Source organism: Equus przewalskii, chromosome 2 (genome assembly GCF_037783145.1).
Source record: "Equus przewalskii isolate Varuska chromosome 2, EquPr2, whole genome shotgun sequence".
NCBI lineage: Eukaryota > Metazoa > Chordata > Mammalia > Perissodactyla > Equidae > Equus > Equus przewalskii.
The window spans coordinates 11,778,148-11,802,444 of NC_091832.1; the positions used below are offsets into that span (position 1 = coordinate 11,778,148).

Sequence of the window (24,297 nt, forward strand, 5' to 3'; positions counted from 1 at the left end):
GCTATGGTCTTCCTGGTGGTCCTTTCTTCACCTGCAAACCTGAGGAGGAGAAAAGCCTTCTGGAGGGGGCTGAGTCCATCCCCGATTGAGGGGAGAAGGTACCCCTTGTCAGGACCTTCAAATATAGCAAGCTCATTGGATCCATAAAATAAGGTGAAGGAAACATCACTGCTTTTCTTTTTTAGGTGAGGAAATGAAATTCGTCAACCATCTGTCAATCCCCTTTTCTGTGCCAGGACCCAGAGATGAGTAAGAAACAACCTCTGCCTTTTAGGATCTCCCCATCAAGTGGAAGAGGGGGTGTCATTGACCATCACACAAGCCAGCTTCAAACGGTGCTTTCATGGGTGTACCCTGTACCCAGGCCAGCCCACCCACCCGGTGGGAACAAAGCTCCCTGTGTCTCAAGCAGTACTTAGCCTTTCTTGAGGAATCCGTTATGTGCCCAGTACTGGGCTTGTCCTGGCAGAGTTGGCAACAGAGAATAACGGTGCCTCGTCTCGACAGCCCTCATGTGCATCATGCAGGGAACTTCACGTGCCTTGTCCCGTGTAATCCTCAGAACCCAAATGGAGAGGACTGGCAGGCAGGAGGAGGGCATTTATAAGTTCCCAAGAGGTGGCAAGAGGGAGGTCTGAGCATCAGGGCAGTAGACAGTGCTGCTGGTGGCTCTTCTCCCAGGGAGAACGGAGGGGAGATGGGATCAGAGGCTCTTCCATCTGGAGGCCGGTAATGGCCAGGCTACCAGCTGTCCCACACCGTGAGTGCCTCCATGTTGATGATGACATACTTGTTGACAGTCTTCCCTTTGCAGTAACCCTTACCACCCTCACACCCCTTCTTCATCTACCTGGAGAGGGATGGGCTGGGAAAACAGGCCTGCAGAGTCGGAGCCTTTTGGCCCGAAACCTTCCAGGCCCTGGGGACTCAAAACCAGGGTATGAGTTTTGTTTCTGACTCCAGCCTCAGCCTGGTCAGTCCTCCAGCTTGGCCCAGCAGGGATGGGACTTCCAGGGGCTTCCTGGACCAAGTACTCCCCACCCCCACCCCACCCCACCCCGTCCTGCATGTGGCTCCAGCCAGACTCTCATGCCTCTGTGCCTGTGCTTAGGCTATGCCCTCTACCACCCCGCCTCCCCACCCTAGTCCCCCTGCTGGGCCCCTCTCATCCTCCTCGGCTCTGCTCAAATGCTACTGTGCCTACTTTGGTTTTGCTGGCGTTGTTGTGCACTTACTAACACATACTTTCTGAGAAGTTTACAGGCCTTACCTCATTTAATTCTCATAGTTGTCATATGACGTAAGGTACTATTATTTTACCCCACTTAACATGAAAACCCAAGCAGAGAAAGGAAAAAATAGCTTGCCTGGGGCTGTTTAGCTAGGAAGGTGGAACTGGAATTCTTCCCAGAGAGACTTGGGACCCAGAGCTGTGCTGCCCGGGTTCAGATGCCAGCCCTGCCGCTTCCCAGCTTTGGGCCTTTGCAAGTTACTTCACCTCCCAGGGTCTGTTTCTTCAACCAAAACTTAGGGCTGCTATGGCTTACGTCCTGTTGCGTTGTGAAAGTTACAAATTTATAAATGTAGTGTTTAGAGCAGTTCCAGGCACACACAGTGCTCCATAAATGTTAGCTCTGATAATTATAATCATTTTGATTGTTGTCTCCTAGGGCAGAATTACTCATTGGGTCCCAGTGATGGAGATGAGCTTTCCCCCTTTCCTGGGCTGGTGTGGATAGAGACAGATCTGGCCTTTCCGGACGGGCCTGGCCTCTGGCCCTCTGTGAGATCCTCCTGCTGATGGGCTGTTCTGCCCCTCTGGCCTGGGGTCCTTGTCCCTGAGGGGCAGCCGAGGTACCAGGGGAAGAGTCTGAGGTTGGGGGCCAGGGGCCCTGGGTTCTAGTCCTTCTTCTGCCACTGTGCACTAGGTGACCTCCCAAGGGATGTTGGGAAGTCCCTTGCTCTTTCTGAGGACCAGGCTGTGTGCCTGGCTCTGCTGGGCAGAGGCAGATATGGCAGACACACTGAGGGAGGCTCTGGGGCCTGGAACTGTGGCAGCCAGTTCCCCAGCTCTGGGGCTCATGCCTGGCCTGGGCCTTAGGAGAGAACTGGTTCCAGGCGGCCAGAGTGTCCCGGACCTCAGGCCTCTTGCCTCAAATCCACTTCACAGGCCTCAGCACCAGCTCGTCTGGTTCAGGTAGACCCAGAGGACCCCTGTCTGAGCCCCATCTGGGGGCCCGGACACAGGGCTCAAGTCTTTCTCCCTCCGATGTCCACCTGTCTGAGCCCTAGGGGCCCCTGCTCCCTCCTGGCTGACTGCCCTCCCCAGACGCAGCTCTGTGAACAGCAGGGTCCTGGTCTTGTGCCAACTGCTCCAGCTGCTTAGGTCTGGAGGGAAGCGAGGAGCAAGGTCCCCCCGGCTGGCACTCTTGTTGCCATGGTAGCTGTTGCCTTGGAAGCTGCTTCCCCGACTTCAGCTTCCAAACAGTCCGGGAAAGCTGCCCGTCCCTCAGGGGATCAGTGAATTAATCATGCTCTTTTCCAGGGTCCTCACCCCTCAAGGAAAATAAACAGAACTAAACCAAGCTGAGGCCTTTCGCCCACTGTTCCCCCCGCCCCCACGCCACCCTTGCACTTGGTACCTCTGGGAAGGAAAGAGCAGAGATAGGTACCCTCCAGCCCGGACCTCCCAGGGAGACGAAGAGGAGAGATTTTGTGAGGGAGCTCAGCAGTGACCCATGGCCTCACCACACCCTGAGTCCAGGGCCAGAGGACCTATGCCTCCTCGAGGAGGGCTCTGATGCTTGCAGAGTAGGGGCCAGGTGGGCGCTGGGCTCTCGTGCTGGGGCTTCCATCTCATTTACCTATTATAGTACACACATCACCCAAGGACAAGCGCATGTTTTCTTCTTCAGAGATGATAAGCCTGCATGGGGGAAAGAATTGGCAAGTCTCCCTATCCACATTTGTAGTCAGCGGAAGAGCAGGCATCGCACAAGTTTCAAGTGGCCTTTAATGACACTCCTGTCGTGAGGGAAGAGATGCAGGCCTTGGCTGATTCTTTTGAACACAGTGTCTCCCTCTGAGGGTGGGGTGGCCAATTCCTCCCTCCTCAAATAAGACAATTTGGAAATTCAGGGGCAGAGATATGCTAGAGTACTTCCCAGCTACGCAGGGACTCTGGGGCAATCCTGCCACCTCCCTGTGTCTCAGTTTCCCTGTCTCTTCTAGGAAGGAGCTGGGATGGTTCTGTGGTTCTGTGATCTTGTAACTCATAATGACTTAATGTGTCTCCTCCATAATTTTTCTTCTGACTTTATACCCTGAGGGATTTACAATGTCAAAGAAAAACTCCAATTTAGAGTTTGGTCTCCAGAGTTTAGAGATCAGAGTGTTCTTCTGGAATCTGAAACTCACAATGCACAGGCATCCCTGACTCCAGCCCCTGCCATCCCCATCCCCATTCACCAGATGAGCAAAGTGAGGCTCAGGGAGGTGGAGCGGCAGATGCAAGTCGCACAGGGCGAGGTGGGAGTCGTGGCCCGGGAGCCTCTGTCTGGCTGATGGTATGGGAGTGCCACCCTCAGCCTTCCACCGTGAGAGGGCGGCACAGGCCCTGCCCATCCAGAGTTATGCAAACACTTAAGGGGGGAGGCATTGTGGAGGGTGTTCACATTCCCAAAGCTCGACATCTTGGGAACATGTTTCCATGGACAATCATTTTGACGGCTCCTTCTAAAACTAGTCAGTGGGGGATCAATTACGTGTGACAGAGACATAGGCTGTCATTTGATGCCTAATTAGAGGAATAATCAGACCTCATCCAGGCGAGAGGCACAGGGTATGCTGGCAGCAGTGGCTGTGGCTGGGGAACGCTTGCCTCCAGGGGCTTTCTCTTACCGGGGGCCAGGAACATGGCTGGGGGCTCTTCCGTGCTCTGTAGTCACTTGTCTCTCTATACCTTTGAGTTCACACATGTCCCCGCCCAGGCCCATCTCCAGCTTCCTGGCAGTGCCTTCCCTCCGCTTGAAGCTCAGTCAGGTGACCCTGGCCTTCCTAGGCCCCCACCCCCACCCAAGGAAAGCCCGTTAGAGACAGAGGTCCATGGCGCCCGCAGCCTTCCTCTTTGCTGACCCAAGGTGGTTGTGCACGTCCAAGACCTCCCTGAACTCTGTCCTGTGTCAGAAGCCTGGCCCAGGTCCCTCTAGCCATGGCATTCTGTGGAGTTCACTTCAAGAACCTGCCCTAAAGGGGCTCACAGTCTGTAGGGGAGACAGAGAGCAAGGACGTATGGTGGGCACTTTGGCACAGTGACATGGCAGCAGCGGTAGGCAGCCCACCCACTCAGCACCATCAGAAATGGCTTCACAGAATCGGAGCTGGCTGAGCAGGGTCCTGCAGGATGAGGAGGCATTCTCCAGATGGCAGAGGCCACCAGGCAGACACTCAGCAGAAGGGCAGCAGAGGAGACAGAAAGGGGATAGGAGCAGGGGGCAGCTGTGGAGCCAGGTGGAGGCAGAAGGCCTTGGATCTGGCTATGTCAGACTGCTGATGTGGTGGTGAGAGGTGGGGGGATCCAAAGAGAGGCCAGCGGGGCCAGTGATGGGAGCCTGAAAACTGCCCAGGGACCTAGGTGCAGGGCCATATTCTGGGGTCAGAGAGGCCCTGATCCATAAAGGACCAGAGGATGCAATTAGTAATGAGGGCTAGAACTGGGGGCAGGACAGCGCCGGGCCGGGCTGGGTTACCACTGCCAGGTCTTGAGTTGATGGATCCCACAAGTAGGTCAAACAGGTTGGGAAAAGGAGTTCAATCCAGAGGTCGGGAGGTGCCAGCCATGTCCCAGTCTCCTGACCCCCGCTGCCCACCCAGGCCCTGCTGATTTCCTCTTCCCAACCCTAGCCTGTACGTGTTTCTTCCTGCCCCATGCCCCCACCACCCTCTTCCCTGTCAGCCCCCCGCTAAGGATTCCAGGGTGGCTGGAATCTCAGCCCACTGGCAACTAAAAGGGAGGTGGGTACCAAACCTACCTGAGGAGAAGGGGGTCCCCCAATATCAGCCTCAAACTAGGACCCCTCAGCCCTGCCTGGAAGCCCAGAGGTTGATGGGATGGTGAGGGGAAGAGCAGGGGTACAGCATGGACTCTCCCTCTCCTCCTCCTGTCCCAGTCACTTTTCCTGTCTCTTGAGCCTTGTCCAGGTCCTATTCCATGCCCTTGTCTCCGAGTCCCCAAGCAGAGGCCCTAGGTGCACCTCCAAGCCAAAGGGACAGCAGAGTGGGCCTGAGCATGTGGCCAAGTAGTCTCCTCACATCCCTGGCTGCTTAACCCCATGTGAAGCCCCCGGCTCATCCTGCCCCCTCAGGGACCAACAGTGGAACCTAGGCTGAGTGCCCCAGTGGGCCTCTGGGACCCAGGCAGCAGCTCACATTGCAACCTCATGAATAACTCAGCACCTCCCCGCTGCCTACATCTCCAAGGAACCGTGTCGCCTGGACCAATCGCCCCAGTGCTTTAAACTTTAATAGGCTGAGTCTCAGTGGCAGCTGAGCAGGCTCCAGGGAGCGGGGACAGGATGCCCTGGGCAGGGGAGCTCAGGCTGAGTTTGCTGAGACGAGGCTGGCAGGGGAGGACCCCGTGGGGCAGGCCCAGCTCTCCAGAGCTCTGGCAGCCAATGCAGGATGTGGCCAGGCAGGAGTCCTGAGAGTGGTCTCCAGCTTCAGGGGCCTTTCGGGAAGGAGGAGTAAGCTGGGGTGACCTGGCAGAGATCCTAGGTCAAGGTGGGGCAGGGGCCCCTAGGAAGCTGTGGGATAGGGTTGCAGATAAATCTAAGGGTTACCAGCCCAGAATCTTACTTCCCTGAAGGTGGAGCTCCAACAAGGGGACATCCAAGAAGACGGAGACCTCCAGGGCTTTTCTAGGGACAGGCCCCCCTGGCTGGAGACGGTGCCCTGCGTAGGCCTGCATGGACATCCCCATCAGCAGCAGAGACTTCCGCTGCCTGCAGCTGGCCTGTGTGGCCCTCGGCCTGGTGGCCGGCAGCATCATCATCGGCGTCTCCGTGTCCAAAGCTGCAGCGGCTGTGGGTGGTATCTTTATTGGCGCCTCTGGTCTGGGTGAGCAGGTGCTGGGCTTGGAAAGTGGGCAGGGGCATGGCCAGGTGAAGGAGAAATGGAAGGAATGACTGGGTCGACAGGAATTGGTTGGGGAGGAGGGAAGCTAGAGGTGTGAGCAAGGCAGCCCTGGGAATACAGGGAGGGAGAGGAAGGTTGGGGTGTTTCCCCCTGTGGACTGCAGGGGTGAGGAGACACAGAGGAGGGAGCTGGCTGGCACACTCCTCTCTGGCTGCTCCCCCTCTGGCTCTTCAGTCCCAAGCTCCAGCCTCTTGGGTTTGTGGTGGGATTCACAAGCCTGTTGGGGGTGGGTTGATGGAGGGCATGTAAAAGAGAACAGCATGCCCAGTGGGACTCTCCTTGAGCCAAGACAGCTCAGACGAAGGGTTTCCTTTTCTTTTCGTGTATGTCTCAGCAGCAGATCTGTCTGTTCAGGCATCTGCCCATCTGTCTTTCTGGGCCAGTCCCACTGACATCCCAACAGTGATGCTGAGTACCATCCCTCCCCGCACTCCACCACCCTGGGCCAAAGCAGAACCAGAAGCACAAGGCTGGTGGGCTCTGGGCCTCAGTGCCTGTGAGCTCCAGCCAAGGGCCACAGACACTTGGTCTGGGGATGAAGTGGGAGTGGGCAGGGCAGGACCTGCTCTTCTGAAAGTCCCTCCCCAGGTCTGGGTAGAAAGCAGTATGCTGAGGAGCCACCCAGTCCTGCCCTGGAGGCTATAGGGGAGGGTGGGGCAGGGGAGAGGTGGTGGTGGGGTATCAGCTGGGCCCATTTCCAGCCGGTGGAGAGGGAAGGCCAACCTGCTCATCACCTGGGGAGGGTGGACAGGAGCCTGGGCCTTCACAGCGTGGAGCCCCTTCCCCAGATAGGCAGTGCTCCCCGCCCCCTCCTGGGGGTGAGTGTTGGGGAGCCACCCCATGCACATACTCACAGGCTCACATTTACACACCCATAGTCCAAATTCTGCCCACTCATCCTCCTCCCATGCACGCCCATACCACCTTCATAAAGTACCTACCCAGCTTACAGCCCATCCACAGCTCCATGCAGCTCAAACTAACCAGGCCCCCTCCCCATCACAGGACCCCTCTGTGTCTCTCTTCTTAGGGATCCTCATCTTGGCCTATCCCTTCCTGAAGGCTCGGTTCAACCTGGATCACATCCTGCCTACGATAGGTGAGTCCTCGCCCCTGCCCCCAGCAGTCCCCTCTGCCCAGGACCATGTAAGACCCTTCGCGTGTAAGTCTGTGTGTGGCCCACTGTGTGGCGGAGCCGAGCCCACCTGTGTGACTGCTCCTGGTTGTGTGTGTTGGAGTTGCTCTGTGTGTGTGTGTGTGTGTGTGTATGTGTATGTGTGTGTGTGATATGCAGGCATTGCCATGACTACGGCACAGCAGAATCCAGCCTGCGGCAAAAGTGCCTGAACCAGCTCAGAGCACCTAGAACTCCCAACTCGCCTGAGAGATTCTCTGCCTCCCCCAAAGCCTCCAGCATCTCCAGATCACCCCACTTCATCCCCAAGCCCCAGAAAGACCGTAGGACCCTTGTATAGCTCCCCATCTCATCTCAGCTCCCCACATATGTGCTCCCATCTCCATCAATCCTGTGGGGCTTTGAACTCAGGATCCTAGCTCTCCCCAGGATCCCCAACTCCTTAAAAATCTGCCATCTTCTCCTTCAAGGGCCCATTTCTTCCTCCCCCACTACCATCCCCCCAAACCAGCCCAGATCATATGGGCGACCTAAGGGAACGCAGTGGAACAGAGACACAACAGGGGTGGAGACTGGGCAGCAGGAAGGACTTCTCTTCCCAAACTGGACTCGATTTGAGAATGGCGTAGCAACCAGGGGGTTGGGGTGGTCTCATCCTACAGGGAGCCTGAGAATCCACCCCCACCCAGCGCCTGAACACGGGGAGGGAAGATCCAGCACCAATGACAATAAAGAGGGTAAGTTCCAGAAACTCCAGAATCCATCTTCCCTCTCTGGGTGAGCAGCTCTGTGGGACCCAGGAGAAGCCTCGAGAGACATGCAGTCGGGGCCTCCCCAGTCACAGGGAGCCAGCAGAGCTGGGAGTTCTTCCACGAGCTCAGTCAAAACCCTTCTTGCTCCCAGCCAAGCTGAGCTCCTGTCTGTCCTCAAGGCTCCTCTGCAGTGCCCAGCATGGACACGGGGACAGAGGATACCACACTGCCCCTGCCACTCCCCTGGGTCCCATGCCCCAGATTATTTTCTCTCTCTCCTCTCCCATTGTGGAATCCAGCTCTCAGAGCTTGTACCTGAAACTGGGCATCTTCTTCCTCCCCCATCCCCACACACTGGAAAATTCCATGGCAGGCATTCCTCGAAGATGGCCCAGCCCACAGTGTCTGCCACCAGGATGCCTGATACTCAGCAAAAGGTCCCCTTCCAGATGCTGTTCCAAGCACCTGACATATATTAACTTGTTCCATTCTCAGAACCACCATACAAGGGAGGTGCTATAATTAGTCCACTTTATATATGGGGCAACTGAGGCACAGGGAGATTAAGTGACACAGCAAGGAAGTGGTGGGGCCAGAACTGACGTCAGGCAGTCAGCCCCTGAGTCCTGCCTCTCACCCCCACACCATGCTGCTGTCCTCTTGACGGGCCATTCTGATCATCTGTGCCTCTTGAAACTCTGCTGAAACTGCCCCCTGGGCCTCCCCTCTCTCCCCATTCCATCCCGCTCTGCCCCTGGGTCCCTCTGGGTTGCTCTGACCCAGGGTCTGTCTACTCAGGCAGCCCTGTCCTGGTCTCTCCTCCAGGAGCCCGCAGCAGCCTGTCGACCGTGAGCAGGACCCTGGAGAAGCTGAAGCCAGGGGCCCGGGCGGCTGGGGAGGGCTGAGGCAGGGCCTGAGGGGCTACCCTGGCCCTGACCTCCCTTCCTGCCCGCTACCCTGATCGCAGAACCCTCCTGGGTCCAAACCAGAGGTGACCCAGGCCCTGGAGACACCAGACCTGCATTCCTGGGCCAAGGCTATTGGAAGTGGATTCCAAGCAGCAGAGTAGGGGGTCCTGAAGCAAGGAGTCATGGGAGCCGCCCCCCCCACCAACTGGGGGGGCCCTTGTTTCAGGCTCTTGACCTGGACCTTCTCTCTGGAATGCAGCTCACCTTCCTTCCCTTTTTGATCTACTGACTGATTTCTCTGGAGTTTGGGGCCCAAGGATACCCCAGTGCCTTACTCCAGCCTAGCCACACAAGTCAACCACAGGCCCACAGAAACTACAGATGGGGTCCTTGCTGAGCCCATCAGCCCCTAAGGCCTGGCCCTGGGTGTCTAGAGCTCACCGGCTGGACAGAGGGGCTGGACCAGAACTTTTTCAGAATGTTGAAAACTCCAGGCAACTCCTCAGAGACAGGCCCTGAGAAGCAGTGAACCAGACGGAGGCGTATCCTAGACAAACAAAACGGTCGCTGCCATGACAGAAGCCTGTGAGGCACGGGCCTGGAGGCTTCCAGGAGGAGGTGGCTCCTGAGTTGAGACTCTTGGTGCTTGACTCCACCATTCAAGGCTTTTCGTGATCTGGCTCCAGACAAGACCTCCAGCCCCCCCCTTCTCCCTCACCCTCTCAGTGCTCCTGAGCAATCTAAACACATTCCAGCCTCCAAGCTTTGCCTTGTGTACCCCTGGGGGCCCCTCCCCAGCCTCCTCCTCTCTGCCTATCAAAACCCCCACCTTTATTTAAAGGGCCAGTTCCAAGAATCCCCTCAACCATAATGCCCTCCTCGGCCTCTCCCATCAACCTGTGTCTGCCTCTCCCGACGCCCTCCTGGAAGGTTGCAGTCTTCTTTGTCACAAAACAATTATTAATCCTATTAAACCTACTGTATGTTACTTTCCCAGTCACTGTCAGGGCACAGTAGGCGCTCAATAAATCTTAATGTTTTAAATTTAATGGAAAAGCAATTCCCTCAACTTTCTCTGGAGAGCCACTTCAAGCCCCCATGTAGGCACAGGGATTAGGGTAAGGAAGACCTGGCCCAGGTGTGCGCGGCTGTGCCTAGAACATTGCTCCTCCTCACACCACTCCTCATACACCTGCGCCCTCAAGGCGGAGCAGAGCTATTTGACTTCTCTGGAAATGTATGTTCCACGTGGCCTCTGTCCTGGTTTAGTGAGCAGAAGACAAGCGAGGGAGAGCTTTATTCTTCAAGGATCAGTACAGATGACACCTCCTTGCGGAAGCCTCCCTTGACTTCACTGTTCTCGCACAGGGCTTCCCTCCATCATAGCCCACATCGCTCTGAATGGCCCATCTATTTCTTCCTCTCAGGAGCTGGGGGCAGAGGGCCAGGCACATGGGAGGTACCCAGTGGATGTTGGAAAACCCAACCAAAAGTGGGAGAGACCATCTCATCATACAGATGGGGATGCTGAGGCCCTGCAGAAAAGGCCTCATCGAGTCCCACGGAGGGAGGTTGTGGAGCCAGGCCTTGCATCCAGCTCTCCTCTAGCTCCCCATCCAGGCTCTGCCCTCTGCTGTCCTCTGCACAGGCCACAGGGACCAACTCTCTGACCACAGTGGGACAGACTTCCACGAAGGGGCTCAATTTCACAAATGCTGGCCAGTTGTGGTGCCTTTGGGTCCTCCAGCCTGAGGGAAGTCAACTTCCCCTCTCCTGGCGTTGCCCACCTCTCCACCTCCCTCCTGCCTGCTCCCTGCCCCTTCTGCTTTCCCTTACCATCATTATCATCAGCAATAACTTGGGCCTGGTGACCCCTCTTTGATCAATAAGGAAACCCTTCCTCCTGTCCATCTTGAGTCCTCACCTGAAGCGCCCCAAAGAGATGCCCAAGGGCGGAGGGAGTGGGAGTGGCGAAAGTGGAGCCTGAGCTGTGGGGCGAGTGGTCCCCCCTCCATGCCCACCATTAACCCTTCTCAGCCATGATCTCCCCAAGGCAGGGCTACAGTATCCCTGATGCCTGGCAGGGCCAGGCACAGAGTGGTATTGCAGAACAGAGTGGAATAAATTAAGGAATGGACACATAAAAAGGCAAGAGCTATGTACATTGGGGAAGAACTCAGTGGGGGTTCAAAGAACCCTTGAAACTGGGAGCCCTGGAGGCCTGAGCCTCCGATTCCTCTCTTTCCCCCTGCCATGGGCTTCCTGAGACCTCCTTCCCCCAGTCCAGATACTTCCTGCCTAAGTATATCTCCACCCCTGACCCCCCACCCCAACCTGGTCACAGGAGTGGTCCATGTGGAGCCACCTACCTTCTCCCCATCTATGCTTTGGAAGAAGGCAAGGTTGGGCCAAGCCGGCAGGAGTGGAGTGCTAAGCTTCCTCAGCGTCTTGCCTGGGAGTGTTAGGGAGAAGTGACATCTCACCTCCGAGGAGCTCCAGACCCCTCCAATGTTTCAGCATGGGAGGGGGTGTGGACAGGGACAGATCACTGGACTCAGTTCCTCCAGCAGTCTGTTCCACAAATGAAATCAGTTCTGTCCAATAGCCCTGTTCTGACCTTGACTGTGGCTGTGCCCGGCCAGCCCAGGCTGGGTGCTAAGAACACACCCAAGGCAGGGAGTGCTTGGTCCAGGCAGCCCCCTGGAAGTCCCATCCCTGCTGGCCAACCTGGAGGACTGACCAGGCTGGAGCTGACGTCTAGGGATAGGACTCATAGTCTGGTTCTACTCCCCAGGGGCTGGGCAAGAGGCTGTGGGTTTGGAGCCTCAGCTTCCTCACCTGCAGATGGAGAAGGGGGGTCCCTCAGAGGGCACTGTCAGGATGCAGGTTGCCTGACAGGAGGTGCACACGAGGGCGAGTCCATAAATGGATGAGCGAATGAAGGAAGAGGCAGGTTGGAAGAGATGCTCTTCCAGGTGAACTCCTTTAGGTCCTGGAAAGTCAGCCAGTCCTCCCTATAAGACATCCCAGCCTGGAGGGGGGCCTGGAGCCCAGCACTCCCTTCCCATCCCTCACCCTCAGGCCCTTACAAATCTCCCCAGGACCTAGAATCATCTGTAGAAGGGGCTCATGGCCATACCTCTCTCCAGGGCGCAGGGTTGTTAGAGGGTGTCTGGGGAAGAGGTGCTGAAAATGAGCCCCTTCCCTGGAAAAACTCTCCCTGCCCCCACAGCTCGGCCCCCCTTCCAGAGAGGGTGGGGAATCTGCGTGAGACTGGAGACAGAGCCGGTGCGCCCTACGCCCCTGGCGCTAGTCTGAGTGGCCGCGCATCCGCCCCAGAAAAGTCCTCCTGGAGACAGTGTGGGCGGGCGGGGAGTTCACTGTCAGGTGCTTGAAAACCGCGAAACCTGGAGGAGGGAAAGAGAGAAGGGCGGCGCGGAGCGGGAGGAGGGAGGCCACTCCGTGGGAGCGCCGCTCCTCGGGGTCAGAGGGGAGGCCAGCGACCGCAACCCGGCCCGAGACGGGGCCCAGCCGCCGCTCACCGCCCGCTGCCCGCGCTCCGCCCCTCCCCCCCGCCGCCGCCAGGGGCGGGGACCCGCAGGGGGTGCTGCTCCTGGGGCGGCCGAGCCACAGTGCCGCGGGCTCTCCACTTGCGCGCCTCCTGGGCCCGCCCACCGCGCCCCAGGATCGCAAGCCGCCAGGCGGTGAGTGAGGGGGCCCATCCCGTAGGCCCACCCCCTGCGCCGGTGGCCCGGCCGAATCGGCTCCCCGCTCTCTCGGGATCCTTCCCGCCTGCCGGCCCTGGGGGCCCAGGGGGCACCCGCGCAGGACCCGCAGAGAAGTGTCCAGCGAGCGGCTCAGGCAGGTGAGAGGTACGCGGGTAGCGGAGGCTGGAGAGAGGGCAGGGGGATGAGAGGGCGGGCGGGGAGGGGATGCTTTAAAGAATGGAGGTGACAGTCCATGGGCCCTAAACCCCAGGGTGCCGACACAAGAGGTCAGGGACCTGTAGCCTTGAGACAGGGTTCACTGAAAAGAGATGAGAAGGACAGAGAGGGAAACAAGAGAAGGGGAGATACACAGCAGGGAGTGGCTGCCTTGGGTCCCCTCTACCCTGATCCCTTTTCCCTCTTTAACTCAGTAAGAATCTGCCCTGTAATCCACCCCCAGTCCCCACCCAGCTGCCCGCCGTACCCTCCCAAGGCCCAAAGTGAGGCGGGAGTCAGAGAAGTGGGCCCCGAGCGACTTCAAAACCAAGAGACAGATGAAACCAGGAAGGCAAGAGACACATCAGTGGCCCCTGTGACAATTCCTCCCTTCACCATCTGTTTCACCACTATTCCCTGGGCACCTGGGGAGACTCAGGCACTCCAGGAGATGTGGCAGCAAATAAGGTGGATATAATCCTGGTCCTCAAGGAAGACCATTGGGGGATGCAGACCTGGACACAGGAGTCACCAATCATCGTGCTGCTCTGGGGAATTAAGGAAGGCTTCCTGAAGGAAGTGCCTGTCCCAGTGGCAGTCTGATGGATGAGCTGGAGTTAGCCAGGTGAAGGGAAAGTGCTCACCGGACCATGCCTGGTGAGTTCAGCTCCACTCCAGCAAAATCAAGAGGGCCACCTGAGGGCGCCAGGGCTGGGACAGCCCAAGAGGGATTTTAACCTGGGGGGTGGGGGGTGGCGAGTAGCCGTGAGGCTAGAGAGGAAAGGATGGATTCTAGAGACACCTGGAGGGAAGAGTCTGCAGGGATTGGTGACGGATGGGATTGGAAATGTGTGCAGGAAAGCCTGAGGGAGGAGGAGGAGCAAGGATGAAGCCCTGATTTCTGGCTGGGAGTCTGGGCTTTGTGGGAAAAGACGAAGTTTAAAAAGCCTCTTTCCAAGAGAGAAGAGAATGTTTCCAGGAGCGAGGGTTCAGCGGGCCCAAGCTGTGGAGAGGTCAAGCTGGCCAAGGACTGAACAGTGCCCACTGAACTCAGCGACAAGGAGGCGACTGGGGCCTTAGAGAGAGCAGAGTCGGAGTGTGTTAGGGCAGAAACCAGATTGGAGTGGATTGACTCTTGGGAAAGAGCTAAAGTAGGGAGTGTAGACAGCACTTTCAAGAAGGGGCGAGAGTGTTGAATGGAGGTAGATGGGGGGGGTTGAAGGAGGGTTTTGTTTTATTGTAAGAGGGCGAGGCTGGAGTGCATCCAGGGGGAGGTGCCAGCATGGTGAGGGGCGTGGCATGGTGAGGGGGGTGTCGTGGAGCACTGACTAGGAAGGAGGAGCTTTCCTGGGAGCCCTGAGGGCCCAGGGCTGGAGACGTGGAGGCACCGAGGGCTGGTGCTGTCCAGCTGCTGGTTTTCTTTTCACCTAACAAGGCTTAGCAGTTTGGGCCCAAACTTGGAGGAGGCAGAAGCCTGGACTGAGGCAGGCTTGAGACCTTCCTGGGCAGCTTTGGCAGAAGGACAAAGGAACAAGTTGCCAGACAAGGTAAACTGCAAGAGAGTAGCTGGAGTAAGGCAGTGCGGGTTCTCGGATGGAGGCGTAAAGAAGCAGAAGCATGAGGCCCGCAGTTCCAGGATGGCATCAGATCAGAGAACAGTCACAGCCAGAGGCGCTGCGGAGTCGCGGTGGAGAGCACAGATTTAGAAGACACACAGCCTAGGTTTGAATCCCAGCTCTGCTACATATTATCACCATGTCTGTGACCCTGGGCAAGTGATTCAACCTCTCTGAGCCTCTGTGTCCCTGCCTGAAAATAGAGATGGCAATAGCATCTAGCTCTAGGATTGTCACATGGCCTAAATGAGTTAGTAATATAAAGGGCTTACACAGTGTTTGGCACATAGTGGGTGCTGTTCAAGTGTTTCAGTAGTGGTAGCGATGGGGTTATCGTCGAAAGGAGGATGTCTAGGCTTCTCAGAGATGGAACAGTTCAGGGTGATGACAGGAGTGATGAAGTCCCAGGGGTGACCAGGTGGGGAGGAGGGCAGCTGAAGTAGAATGGAGGAATTGGGCGTTAGAGATGAGGAGCCAAGGAGGGCACAGGGTGGGGCAGTTGTGCAAAGGATGTTGAAGTCCCTCAGGGAGAGCAGGACTAGGACTGGAGGGAGAGAGCTCATCCCAAAGCCTCGGAAGGAGGTGGGCAGGAAGGGCAGTTCCCCCCACAGCCTGTCTGCAGTCCCCTCCCCCCAGCCCTCCCTCTGGCTCCAGGCAGCTGAGGTGCGTGGAGTGGAGGCAGAGGCCCAGGCTGAGGTTGGAGATCCAAGTCTGGCCACAGACACGGCCTTGGTGGGGGCTGTGGCCCAAGAAGTCTGGTGGGCAAGTCTGAGAGCACCAGGAGGACCAGAAGAGAGCAGGAGGCCCAAACACAGAGCCGTGATGGCTGCAGAGCAGGCTTCAGAGTCCCATGTCACGGGGTTCCCTCAGCTGCGCCGGAAGCCAGAGCCTGCAGGGCCCACAGAGACCATCTAGACCAAACTCCCACTTTACCCGCAGAAAACTGAGCCCCAGTGAAGGGAACGGCGAGTGCTCGCCTGTTGCGGGGACCCCGTTGTAAATAGGCAGGCATCATCAGAGCAGCTGGAACAGAACTCCTACCCCCATCACCCCTCCCAGGGGCTCCTGCTTTCCGCACCGCCAAATTACCTCCTTCCACCTCCACACTCCCAGGCAAAAGGAAGTCTCCAGAGGTACCTACTGGGCAGCTCATTTCCACCAGATATGCAGGCAACAGAGAGAATGTCTGTCTGCCTGGCTACATATTGGCCTGTGTCTGTAACTCTCAGTGTGTAATGTATCTGCATCTGTATTTCTGGGTATCTCTGGTCACTGAGTGTACATGTGTGATGTGTGTGTGTGTGTGTGTGTGTGTGTGTGTGTGTGTCTGTGTGCATGCACATGCACCCAGGGATGAGGATCATGGGGCCCAGGTGTCAGACACGGGAGCTAGGAAGTCACACCTCCAGACTTCAGTCTCAAACCTTGTTTCCAGCTGGGGGAATCTGTGTGAGTGTGCGTGTGGGATTGGCTGGGGTGGGGGCGGTGGCAGCTCTTTGGGGCTCCAGGGAGGCAAAATTCAGTTGGCAGAAGCTGAGAGCTTCCAGGGTGGTGAATAACCGGCTATGAGTAACGGTGACGGGCAGGTTCCCTGAGGGTGGGGGCGTAGTGGAGAGGGGAGGAGGGTGGGGATAGAGCACTGGGCCTGGGGGGCAGCCAGAGGAGGGGGCTGGCCTAGACTTTCATGGACTGGCAAGACTAAGGGGAACAGAGGGGTTCACAGTGAGGGGTAAAGAGCACAGGCTGAGCAAATAAGGGACTCAGTCTCACATGGAGGACGGGGGGCTGGGACCAGTGGCTGATGTCTGGACCAAAGCCCCAGCCCCCTTGCCCAGAGGCTCTTGGGCCTTGGAGCAGGAGCCTCGGGCCAGGGGGCCTGGCAGCTGCCCCTAGTCAAGCACCTGCGCTTGTACAACACAGACCCCCCAGATCCATGAACTGGGCCAGCGGGGGAGGGGGGTGACCTGAAGGGGCTTCAGATGAAGACTCCCTCCCCGGAGCTCTTGCCTCCACCTACTGAAGACCACCCTCCTTGGGCCCCAAGCTTGTTGACGATTAATCAATTACTGGATTTTTAGGAATTCTGATGTAGCAGAAACATGGGCTTTTCAATCTGACAGAAGTGGGTTCGAATCTCAGCTTTACCTGTGACAACTGAGTAAATGGGGGAATCTTCCTTCATGTCTCTGAGCCTTGGCTTCCTCACTCCGAACTGGGTTCAGGACTGCGACAGCCGGCAGGGTTGTGGCCAAGTTAACTGTGTTAGTATGGGGGAAGGGCTAAGCACACAGCCCCTGTTCAGTGTGAGCGCCCCTCCCCCGTAATCGGAACGCCTGTGCTGCAGGTGCTTCTCAGGGGAGTGACTTAACCCCAGCCCAAAGCAAACAGCCATATTACAGGTAAATGTATCATTTTTTGAGACCTTTTGATGCATTGGCAGTATTTTCTGAATAAGTTTCCATATCTACCTTCACAAACCACAGGGAGTTGCGGGTGGGCAGCAGGTTAACCAGTTCAGAGACAGTAATTTGGTTAAATCTTCCCCTTTGCATTCAGGCAACCGAGGCCCCGAGTGGGGCCCCAACCTTCCCAAGTTGCCCAGCCAGACCAAAATCAAGAACCCCGGTTGTCTGGGGCCCAGCCCCTAGTGTCTGCCTCTGCCGCAACCTGCTTCTAGCCTGAGCTCCCAGATAGAGGCCACAGGGCCTTCCCAGCCAGGGGCAGGGCTGCAGAGAGCGGAACTGCTTGTCCAGGGTCATGCACAGCGGAACGGCAGTGGTCAGAGCCCTGTCTTCACGGGGAAAGGCCTGGTTCTGATCTAGCTTGGCCACAGACTCCCTCCATGACCTTCCCCACTCCAAGCCTCAGTTTCCCCCGTCTGTAGATGAAGGGATGAAACTGGGTGATCTCCATGGGCTCAGCAGAATGCTCACTAGAGAGAAAATCTGTTCCAATCCTTAAAGTCAAGATTCAGAGCAATGACCTTCCCTTCGGCCCAGGCAATGGGGTTGATGGCTGAGTTTAGGATGAAGTAGAAAGGGTTTGAAGGATTGGGGATTATATAGCAATAGCATCCCAAATAGCATGAACTTGGAGGATCCTGCTTCTGAAATTAAATACTCCAGCCTGGAAGTGACACAAGTCACAATTCATTGGCCAGAACTAGTCCCACAGCCCCACCTAATGACAAATTGGCCAGGAAGAGCAATCTTCACATGTGTTGAGAAGGAGGGAGAACTGAAAAGATTTAGTAAACAGCACAGTGACACCCCACAACAGACATAGCCAGAGCATCCACAACAAAACAGTGCCCAATAGTGCAAGAGCCCCAACTGGAAGGCCACAGCCCACCAGATGGAAACGGTGCTGCAAACTGAATTACAAGAGCTGAGTGACCTCAACACCTCACCCCTGCGCACCCCAGATCCCAGGTAACCAGGGTGCAGCACCCATGTGCTCTTAGACTTTCTCTGTCTAGGGTGGAGACTCTGGGAGTGGTTTTGTCTTCTAGACTCAGCTCTGCCTCCCAGGAGTGAGTAAGAATCATCCACTGCAATTAGCACTCGGAAGCTCAGCCCCTGGGCAGGTATTTGCTTTTGTTGAACTGAGTGTGCTGAGCCCAGGAAGGAGCAAAGTGAGTTACCTTCCCTGAGAGAAACAGAAAGCACACCCTGCCCTCCTCTGTGGTTGACATTTGAGCAGTGTATGTGTTAATTACAGGAGCTAAGCTACAGGGCCTTGAGGAGAGCCTATGCCCTGTGCTTCAGTCATTCAACAAGCATTTAGCAAACCTAGCACTATGCTAGGTTGAGAGCTCAGGCTTCAGGGTCAGAACACCAGGTTTCAAATTGTGGCGCCACTGCTGCCACTCAGTGGTCTTGGGTGAGTGTAGTTAATCTTTCTGTGCTTCAATATCCTCATCTATAAAATGGGGTTATAACAGTAATCTTAATCGCATGTTGTAAAAATTAAATGAGATATTATTGCAAAGTGCTCAGCATAGCACAACTAACTTAGCATTCTGAAAGTGCTAATTTCAGATTCTCATCTAGACTTGTTTCTGGCTAAGATAGACCAGCTTGTATCACACCAGCTCCCTCACTGAGGATAACTAAAAAGGCTGGATTAAATATTTAAGGAGTCTGTGTAAAGGCATGGGAGAGCTGCCAAGGCAGTAAGGACTTGAGGGGCCAAGGTCTTGGAGAGAAGAGAAGTAATATTTGGTTTCACTTTTTCCCTTAAGGCATTTTTCAGTTTGTAGGGGGCAGTGGTCATGGAGTTGAGAAGTCAAAATTGGAATTTAGGGCTTAAAAAGGGGAGAGGCCTTGTTAAATACCTCTAGCTTTTATTTGAGAGGCCCAAAGGTCTATCCTCTGGGATACTCAGATAGACACAAACACAGCTCCCAGTCAGTGCAGTCCTAGATTGGGTCAAGTGGCTTGTCCCTTCTTTAGCTGCCTGACTTCTTCTCTGGAGGAAGATAACATTATCTAGTGCCTTATGCTGTCTCTACAGTTTTTCATATACAGTGTTGGGCATTTGATAAAAAATTATCTGGCATCCCAGGAGATAAGAATAAATGACCAAAAACCAAGAGCAATTAAACAGACAATAGAAACAGGAGATCCAGATGTTAGAGTTTTCAGACATGGACTTTAAAGAGTTTAATATGTTCAAGTAAATAGATAAGAAGAGGATTCTTTTAATAGAAACCTGGAATCTACAAAAAAGAATCAAGAGAAAATTCTAGAACTGAAAAGTTATAATAATTGAAATTAAGAGCTGAATGGATGTATTTTACAGCAAAGAAGACACAGATAAAGAGAGGATTAGTGGACTGGATGATAAATCAATAGAAAAATATCCAGACAGAAGCAAGAGAGAGGGAAAATGGCTAGAAAATACAGAATAGAATGTAAGAGACATGTAGGACAATGTCAAATGGTTGAACGTGCACAATTAGGGTCTCAGAAGGAGAGGAGAGAGAGAATGGGGATAACGAAAATGGCTGAAATTTTTCCAAAACTGGGGGGGCGGGGGGGCGGTGGAGAACAAGCCATAGATTGTAGAAGTACCAGGAAGCCCAAGAAAAAGAAGTACAAAGAAAATCGCACTGAGGCACATCATAGTAAAACTGCTGAAACAAAATGAGAGCCTTGGACCCTCCAGCCAGCCAGGGCCTCCCCTATCCTTGTCCAATGTCAGCTTTCAGGAGTCTGTTGTGAGCTTAGGTGAAGGGCCAGACTCCATCCCCTCCATCAGCCTCAGACTGAGCCTTTCCCACAAGAGGGAAGAAGCTGCTTTGTCAGATAATGTCCGGTATTGATGAGGTGGGAAGGGACTTGAAAAAGGGGGAAAATTTGGGACTCATTGCCCCTCCTGAGAGCAACAGGAAGAAGGTGTTGGGGTTTACCTCCACATCAACCCCAAAGGGCTCAAACCCTTCTCTTTAAAATGAAGCAAGATTGCATACGCTGTGAACCAGATCACGTGTTCTCTGACTCTGTTCTCAGGATGTCTTGTCTTCCTTTTAGTCCAGCCTCTAAAGGCCAAATCCACTTCCCTCCATGAACCTCAGTTTCCTCGCTGTAAAATGTGCTGTTAATAAATATGAAGCAGTTGTAGGGATTCAGTGATGTCACGCAGGTGAATGTGCTTTGGCGACTACACATTGCTGCACCCCTTCAGTGGGTGCTGTTTCTAACTGGCAGAACCAACAGCTGCAGGTTGAAGAGAGTGGATGGTTCATGGAGATGTGGAGCTTCCTGAGGAATCTGTGGTCTGTAAATGCCCTCCATGGTCAGCACATGCTTGCTTGGCCAGGATTTGGGGATTTCTGACTTCCTGCCAGCTGGGTCTATCAGCAAGGTGCTTCTGGCTAGAGTCCCAGTGGAATTTCCACCTCTCACCATAGTGCCAGGGGAGGGAGCCCTGAGGTCATCAAATCTGGGCAGAGGGGAGGTGAGCCTCCAGGCCCCCTGACCTGCTTAGGCCAGGCTGATTCTAACCTGTGTCCGGAGTGAGGACCCGAACTGTCCCTCCCTGGCACTAGCCCTCGTTTTCACTCACTCAGTCATCAAATTGTCTCCAACCCCACTGTGTGTGGGCTTTGGACACTCAGGAAGGACAACTCAGGACTGTCCCTGAGGTACTTCCACCTGAGGGACAGACCAGCTGTTCTGTTTCCAAACTCAACATGACCGACCTCCCAGATCTGAGACCTCATGGTCCCCTTCTCTGTCAACCACAGTGACCACATGGCTAAGACTTACTGAATTCTCACTGTTCTAGGCACTGTTCTGAGCACTTGCTTTAGCTTCAAGCATTAAATTCTCACTACAGCCTATGAGGTAGGTTCTGTTATTAGCTCCACATTACAGGTGTTAACACTGAAGCATAGAGAGCTAGGCCACCTATACAGGTCATGCTCTGTTACTCATTCTACATACTTTGCCCAATCCTGTGGTGCCTCTCTTGCCCCCACTCAGGGCCTTTTTCTGACACATTTTCACAATTCTAACACAGCCCCATCACTATGATCTCATCCTTTCAGTGCCTTTATACCTGTGATTGCATGTTATAGAACAGAACTCTCAAATGGAAGTCATAAATCTCTAGACTCTAATTACATTACTCTCGCTTCTGCATGTACTCCCAGAATCCTAGAATCCAGTAATAGATCCCAGAACCAGGTAAACTAGAGAATCCCAGAAAGGAATTCTAGCATCCAGTGATTGGGCTTTTGAGTCCAGGCTCCACACTAGAAACCTTGGGGTGGAATAGGGGCAGGATTGGAATCTAACAGAAAGCCCACTCTAGAAAGGACCAGGGACCTTGGGTCTGCTCCAGCCAGTGTAGGAACTGTCCCTTCTCACTGGCCATCAGAAACATCAGGAGCTCCTCACTCTCACATAGTCACTCAACTGATGTTGGGGGCCTCAGCTGATATTCAGGAAAGTTAATGTCACTTCTAAGCCTACAAGATCCTGGGTGGGGACACCCAGGCCAGGCGACAGGTCATTAGGTCTTGCTCCTGGATCTTGGGTAAACTGCTAGACATCTGTGGGCTTCAGTTTCCTAATATGGACAAGGAGAGGCTAGACGAGATGATTTCTAAGGCCTCTACCACTGAGGGCAGGGAGTTGTCTAAATCCCAAGAGCTGCCACCTGCCCTCTAATTAGGGCCACTGATAATGATGGTGATCATTTAATGGGCACCTATGCACTGTGCTGAGCACTTCACAGCCATTCACTAGTTTAATTTAATTAGCCCAAGAAGGCTTCTGGGAGGAGAGAGGGGAGGGGCTGTGTCTGTCTGGAGGACAAGAGAAAGTGCTGAAGGGGGGAGGATGGCAAGATCAGCCACGAGGGACTCCAGGGCCTGGGTGGGGAAATACCGGGCAGAATCTTCCCACATGGGGTGGGTTTTTGCTTCCCAGAGGCAGAGGCAGGGGCCTGGCCAAGATGACCTCTGCACTGCCAGGCACTGGATGTAGCCACAGAACTGAGATGGGGTTGGAAGCCGAGATGCCCAGCTGACCCCTCCCTCTTGCTCTGTACCCACAGGACGACTGGGAGCTCTTTCCCTGGCATGTGTGCTGGCCCGGGCCGGCGGCAGGAGGGAGCTTGATGAGTGCCCGGCGTTCCCAGGCCGATGCCGCCCGCAGAGAAGAGCCAGGGACCCCCGGCCCGGGCGCCCGCAGGCCTCGCTCAGGGCCGGTTGCCCGGCCTGCCGTCGCCGGCGCTCTTCTGCGCCTGCGGGCTGTGCCTGCTGCTGGCCGGCGTGAACGTGACGCTGGTGGGCGCCTTCGCCTCTTTCCTGCCCGGGCACAACACGCCGCTCATCGTGGGGCCGGCGCTGCTCGTGCTGGCGCTCGGCTTCTTCGCCGCCTGCTGCGTGTGTAGCCGCCGGAGCTCCGCGTCCCACGCGCGCTCGGGGGCGGCCGCGGGCCCGGGCCAGGGCGGCGGCGGCGGCGCCAGGCCGGTGGCGCTGGAGATGGAGAGCAGTGAGCGCATGGCGCAGGACACCACGGCCGTGCAGCTCAGCCCCGCCGCCTCGGCCGCTTCCTCCGGCCGCTCCAGCCTGGGCCCCGGCCCCGGCCCCTTCGCCCTGGATGCCCCCGCACCCGCCGCCGTCTACGCTCCGCGCTCCGAGGGGCTCCAGCTCAATCTGCCCCGGGAGCGCTTCGCCCCCTAGCGGACGGGTCCCCAGTCCTGAGTCCCCTGTCCGCGTTCAGTGCCATTTAAGAAAAAAAAGGGAGAAAAAGAAGACAAGAAAATTTTCATAGGGGTCCGGCCCTGGGCACAGGTGGCCTCATCTGTCCCATCTCTGGAACTTCTGGAGAGGAGAATGTGGTGATCGTGTCGAGGCACAGCCCCCAAAGGACCGAGCAGCGCCTTGGCCCCTTAGCTGGGGTCTGCTGGGGTCCACCAGGCCCTACTTTACCTCACTCCCCAGACTTGATGAAACTGGGCTCCTGGACCTTTGATCTCTAACACCACCACCACCACCCATGGCATTTGGGCACCGTGAACGGAGTCACTCTGAGAGGGGCTAACTACCAGCAAGACCCATGCCCCCAGGGGTGGGAGGAAGGTCAGCCTGGGCTGCTTTCTGTCCCTGTACACTGTGAAAGGGCGCCAGCTCCCCTTCTGTTCCTCCAGCCCTCCTTGTCTCCGCCAACATGACCTTCAGGGATTAATTGGGGATGTCCTGATTTGAGCCTGGGGGTGTCCTGGTAGAGCTGGGTTGAGCACATGCCACCCTTTCTGCCTGACTAGAGCAGGGGAGCTGAGGCTGGGGTCCCTGCAGGGATGAGTGGTGAGGGGGCGCCTCTGACCCTGGAGGTCTCCGTGTGATCCGCAGTGTGCATTCCCGCTGTGCCTCACTCCTCAATAAAGCACCGTTGGAGTCAAGTGCTCTGCGATGGTGCAGCCTGGGAGGGAGGGGCTGCCCGCTCTGACTGAGCGCCCTGGATTCTGGGGTCCTCCCAGCCTGTGGCTGAGTGCTTCATCATCCTAGCACCAGCCCCTCTTGGAGACCTAGAAGGGGGCAGGGGAGAAGAGTGTGTGATTGTGAATAAAAGGCTGTCTGAGACTGTGGGTACTTGTGAACACCTGTGGGACCAGGTGTGTCAGATTAGGGGGCGGGATAAGTATCTCAGTGTGCCTGTGGGTGTGCCATGTATGAGAAGGGGAGTGTGGAAGTATTAGGGTGACCCTGTCTCCCATCACACATGCATGTGCAAGTGTGGGAAGGGGGTTGAGGGTTGGGTCACCCAGCAGGGATGGTGAGAGAAGAAGGGCTTCCCGGGGCTGTGCAAGGCATAGACCTTTCTCCTGGCCTGGCTGGTCTTGCAGAGCCTGGGCTCACTCAGCCTGTGTTCTGTCCTGGTGGGTGAGGGCATCTGGTAGAGGGATGGATGCTGCTTCGCAAGAAGAAACAAGGGGGCTGGGGCTGGGGGGAAGACAATGCAACCCTGGGCCAGCCCCTCCTCTCACTGCAGGGACCCAGGCAAGCAGTGCCCGGTGGTGGTGGCATACACTGGCCCACCACCTCTTACGGGCCATGACTCCCTGCCCCTCCACCCTTGGCTTCATCAGCCTCCCTTGTTCTTTCCAGGGTGGGCTCTGCTGCTCTTCTGCCCTGGCCCAGGCACTTCCCACCAGCCCTGGGGCTCTGTCTCCCTTCCTGTGATCTGCCCCCCTCCCTGCCCTGTCTCTCCCTCCCTGCTGGAGCAGAGTGCATCTATCTCAGTAGCTGCTGAGCAG

The 24,297-nt window shown here is 56.0% G+C and overlaps 2 protein-coding genes across 7 annotated transcripts; both read left to right on the plus strand.

Moving 5' to 3' along the window:
• The first annotated feature begins 1 nt into the window (after window position 1).
• KNCN (kinocilin) lies at window positions 2-10,036 on the plus strand. Of its 4 annotated transcripts, none has more exons than XM_070593087.1 (6): window positions 23-153; window positions 1,671-1,854; window positions 5,864-6,114; window positions 7,223-7,291; window positions 7,990-8,064; window positions 8,905-10,036. In XM_070593087.1, exons 3-6 carry the CDS (start codon window positions 5,964-5,966, stop codon window positions 8,982-8,984), a joined length of 375 nt encoding a protein of 124 aa, XP_070449188.1. In that variant the 5' UTR covers window positions 23-153; window positions 1,671-1,854; window positions 5,864-5,963; the 3' UTR covers window positions 8,985-10,036. The 4 variants fall into 4 exon arrangements, with proteins under 4 accessions (XP_070449198.1, XP_070449188.1, XP_070449171.1 ...); XM_070593070.1 differs by having other exon boundaries at window positions 48-185; XM_070593097.1 differs by lacking the exon at window positions 1,671-1,854 and having other exon boundaries at window positions 2-153.
• A 2,267-nt stretch (window positions 10,037-12,303) lies between these two features.
• On the plus strand, window positions 12,304-23,442 carry TMEM275 (transmembrane protein 275). Of its 3 annotated transcripts, none has more exons than XM_070593110.1 (2): window positions 12,304-12,691; window positions 22,093-23,442. In XM_070593110.1, the coding sequence occupies exon 2, from the start codon at window positions 22,181-22,183 to the stop codon at window positions 22,721-22,723; it is 543 nt and encodes a 180-aa protein (XP_070449211.1). In that variant the 5' UTR covers window positions 12,304-12,691; window positions 22,093-22,180; the 3' UTR covers window positions 22,724-23,442. The 3 variants fall into 3 exon arrangements, with proteins under 3 accessions (XP_070449211.1, XP_070449207.1, XP_070449203.1); XM_070593106.1 differs by having other exon boundaries at window positions 12,305-12,859; XM_070593102.1 differs by having other exon boundaries at window positions 12,309-12,852.
• The last annotated feature ends 855 nt before the right edge of the window (window positions 23,443-24,297 follow it).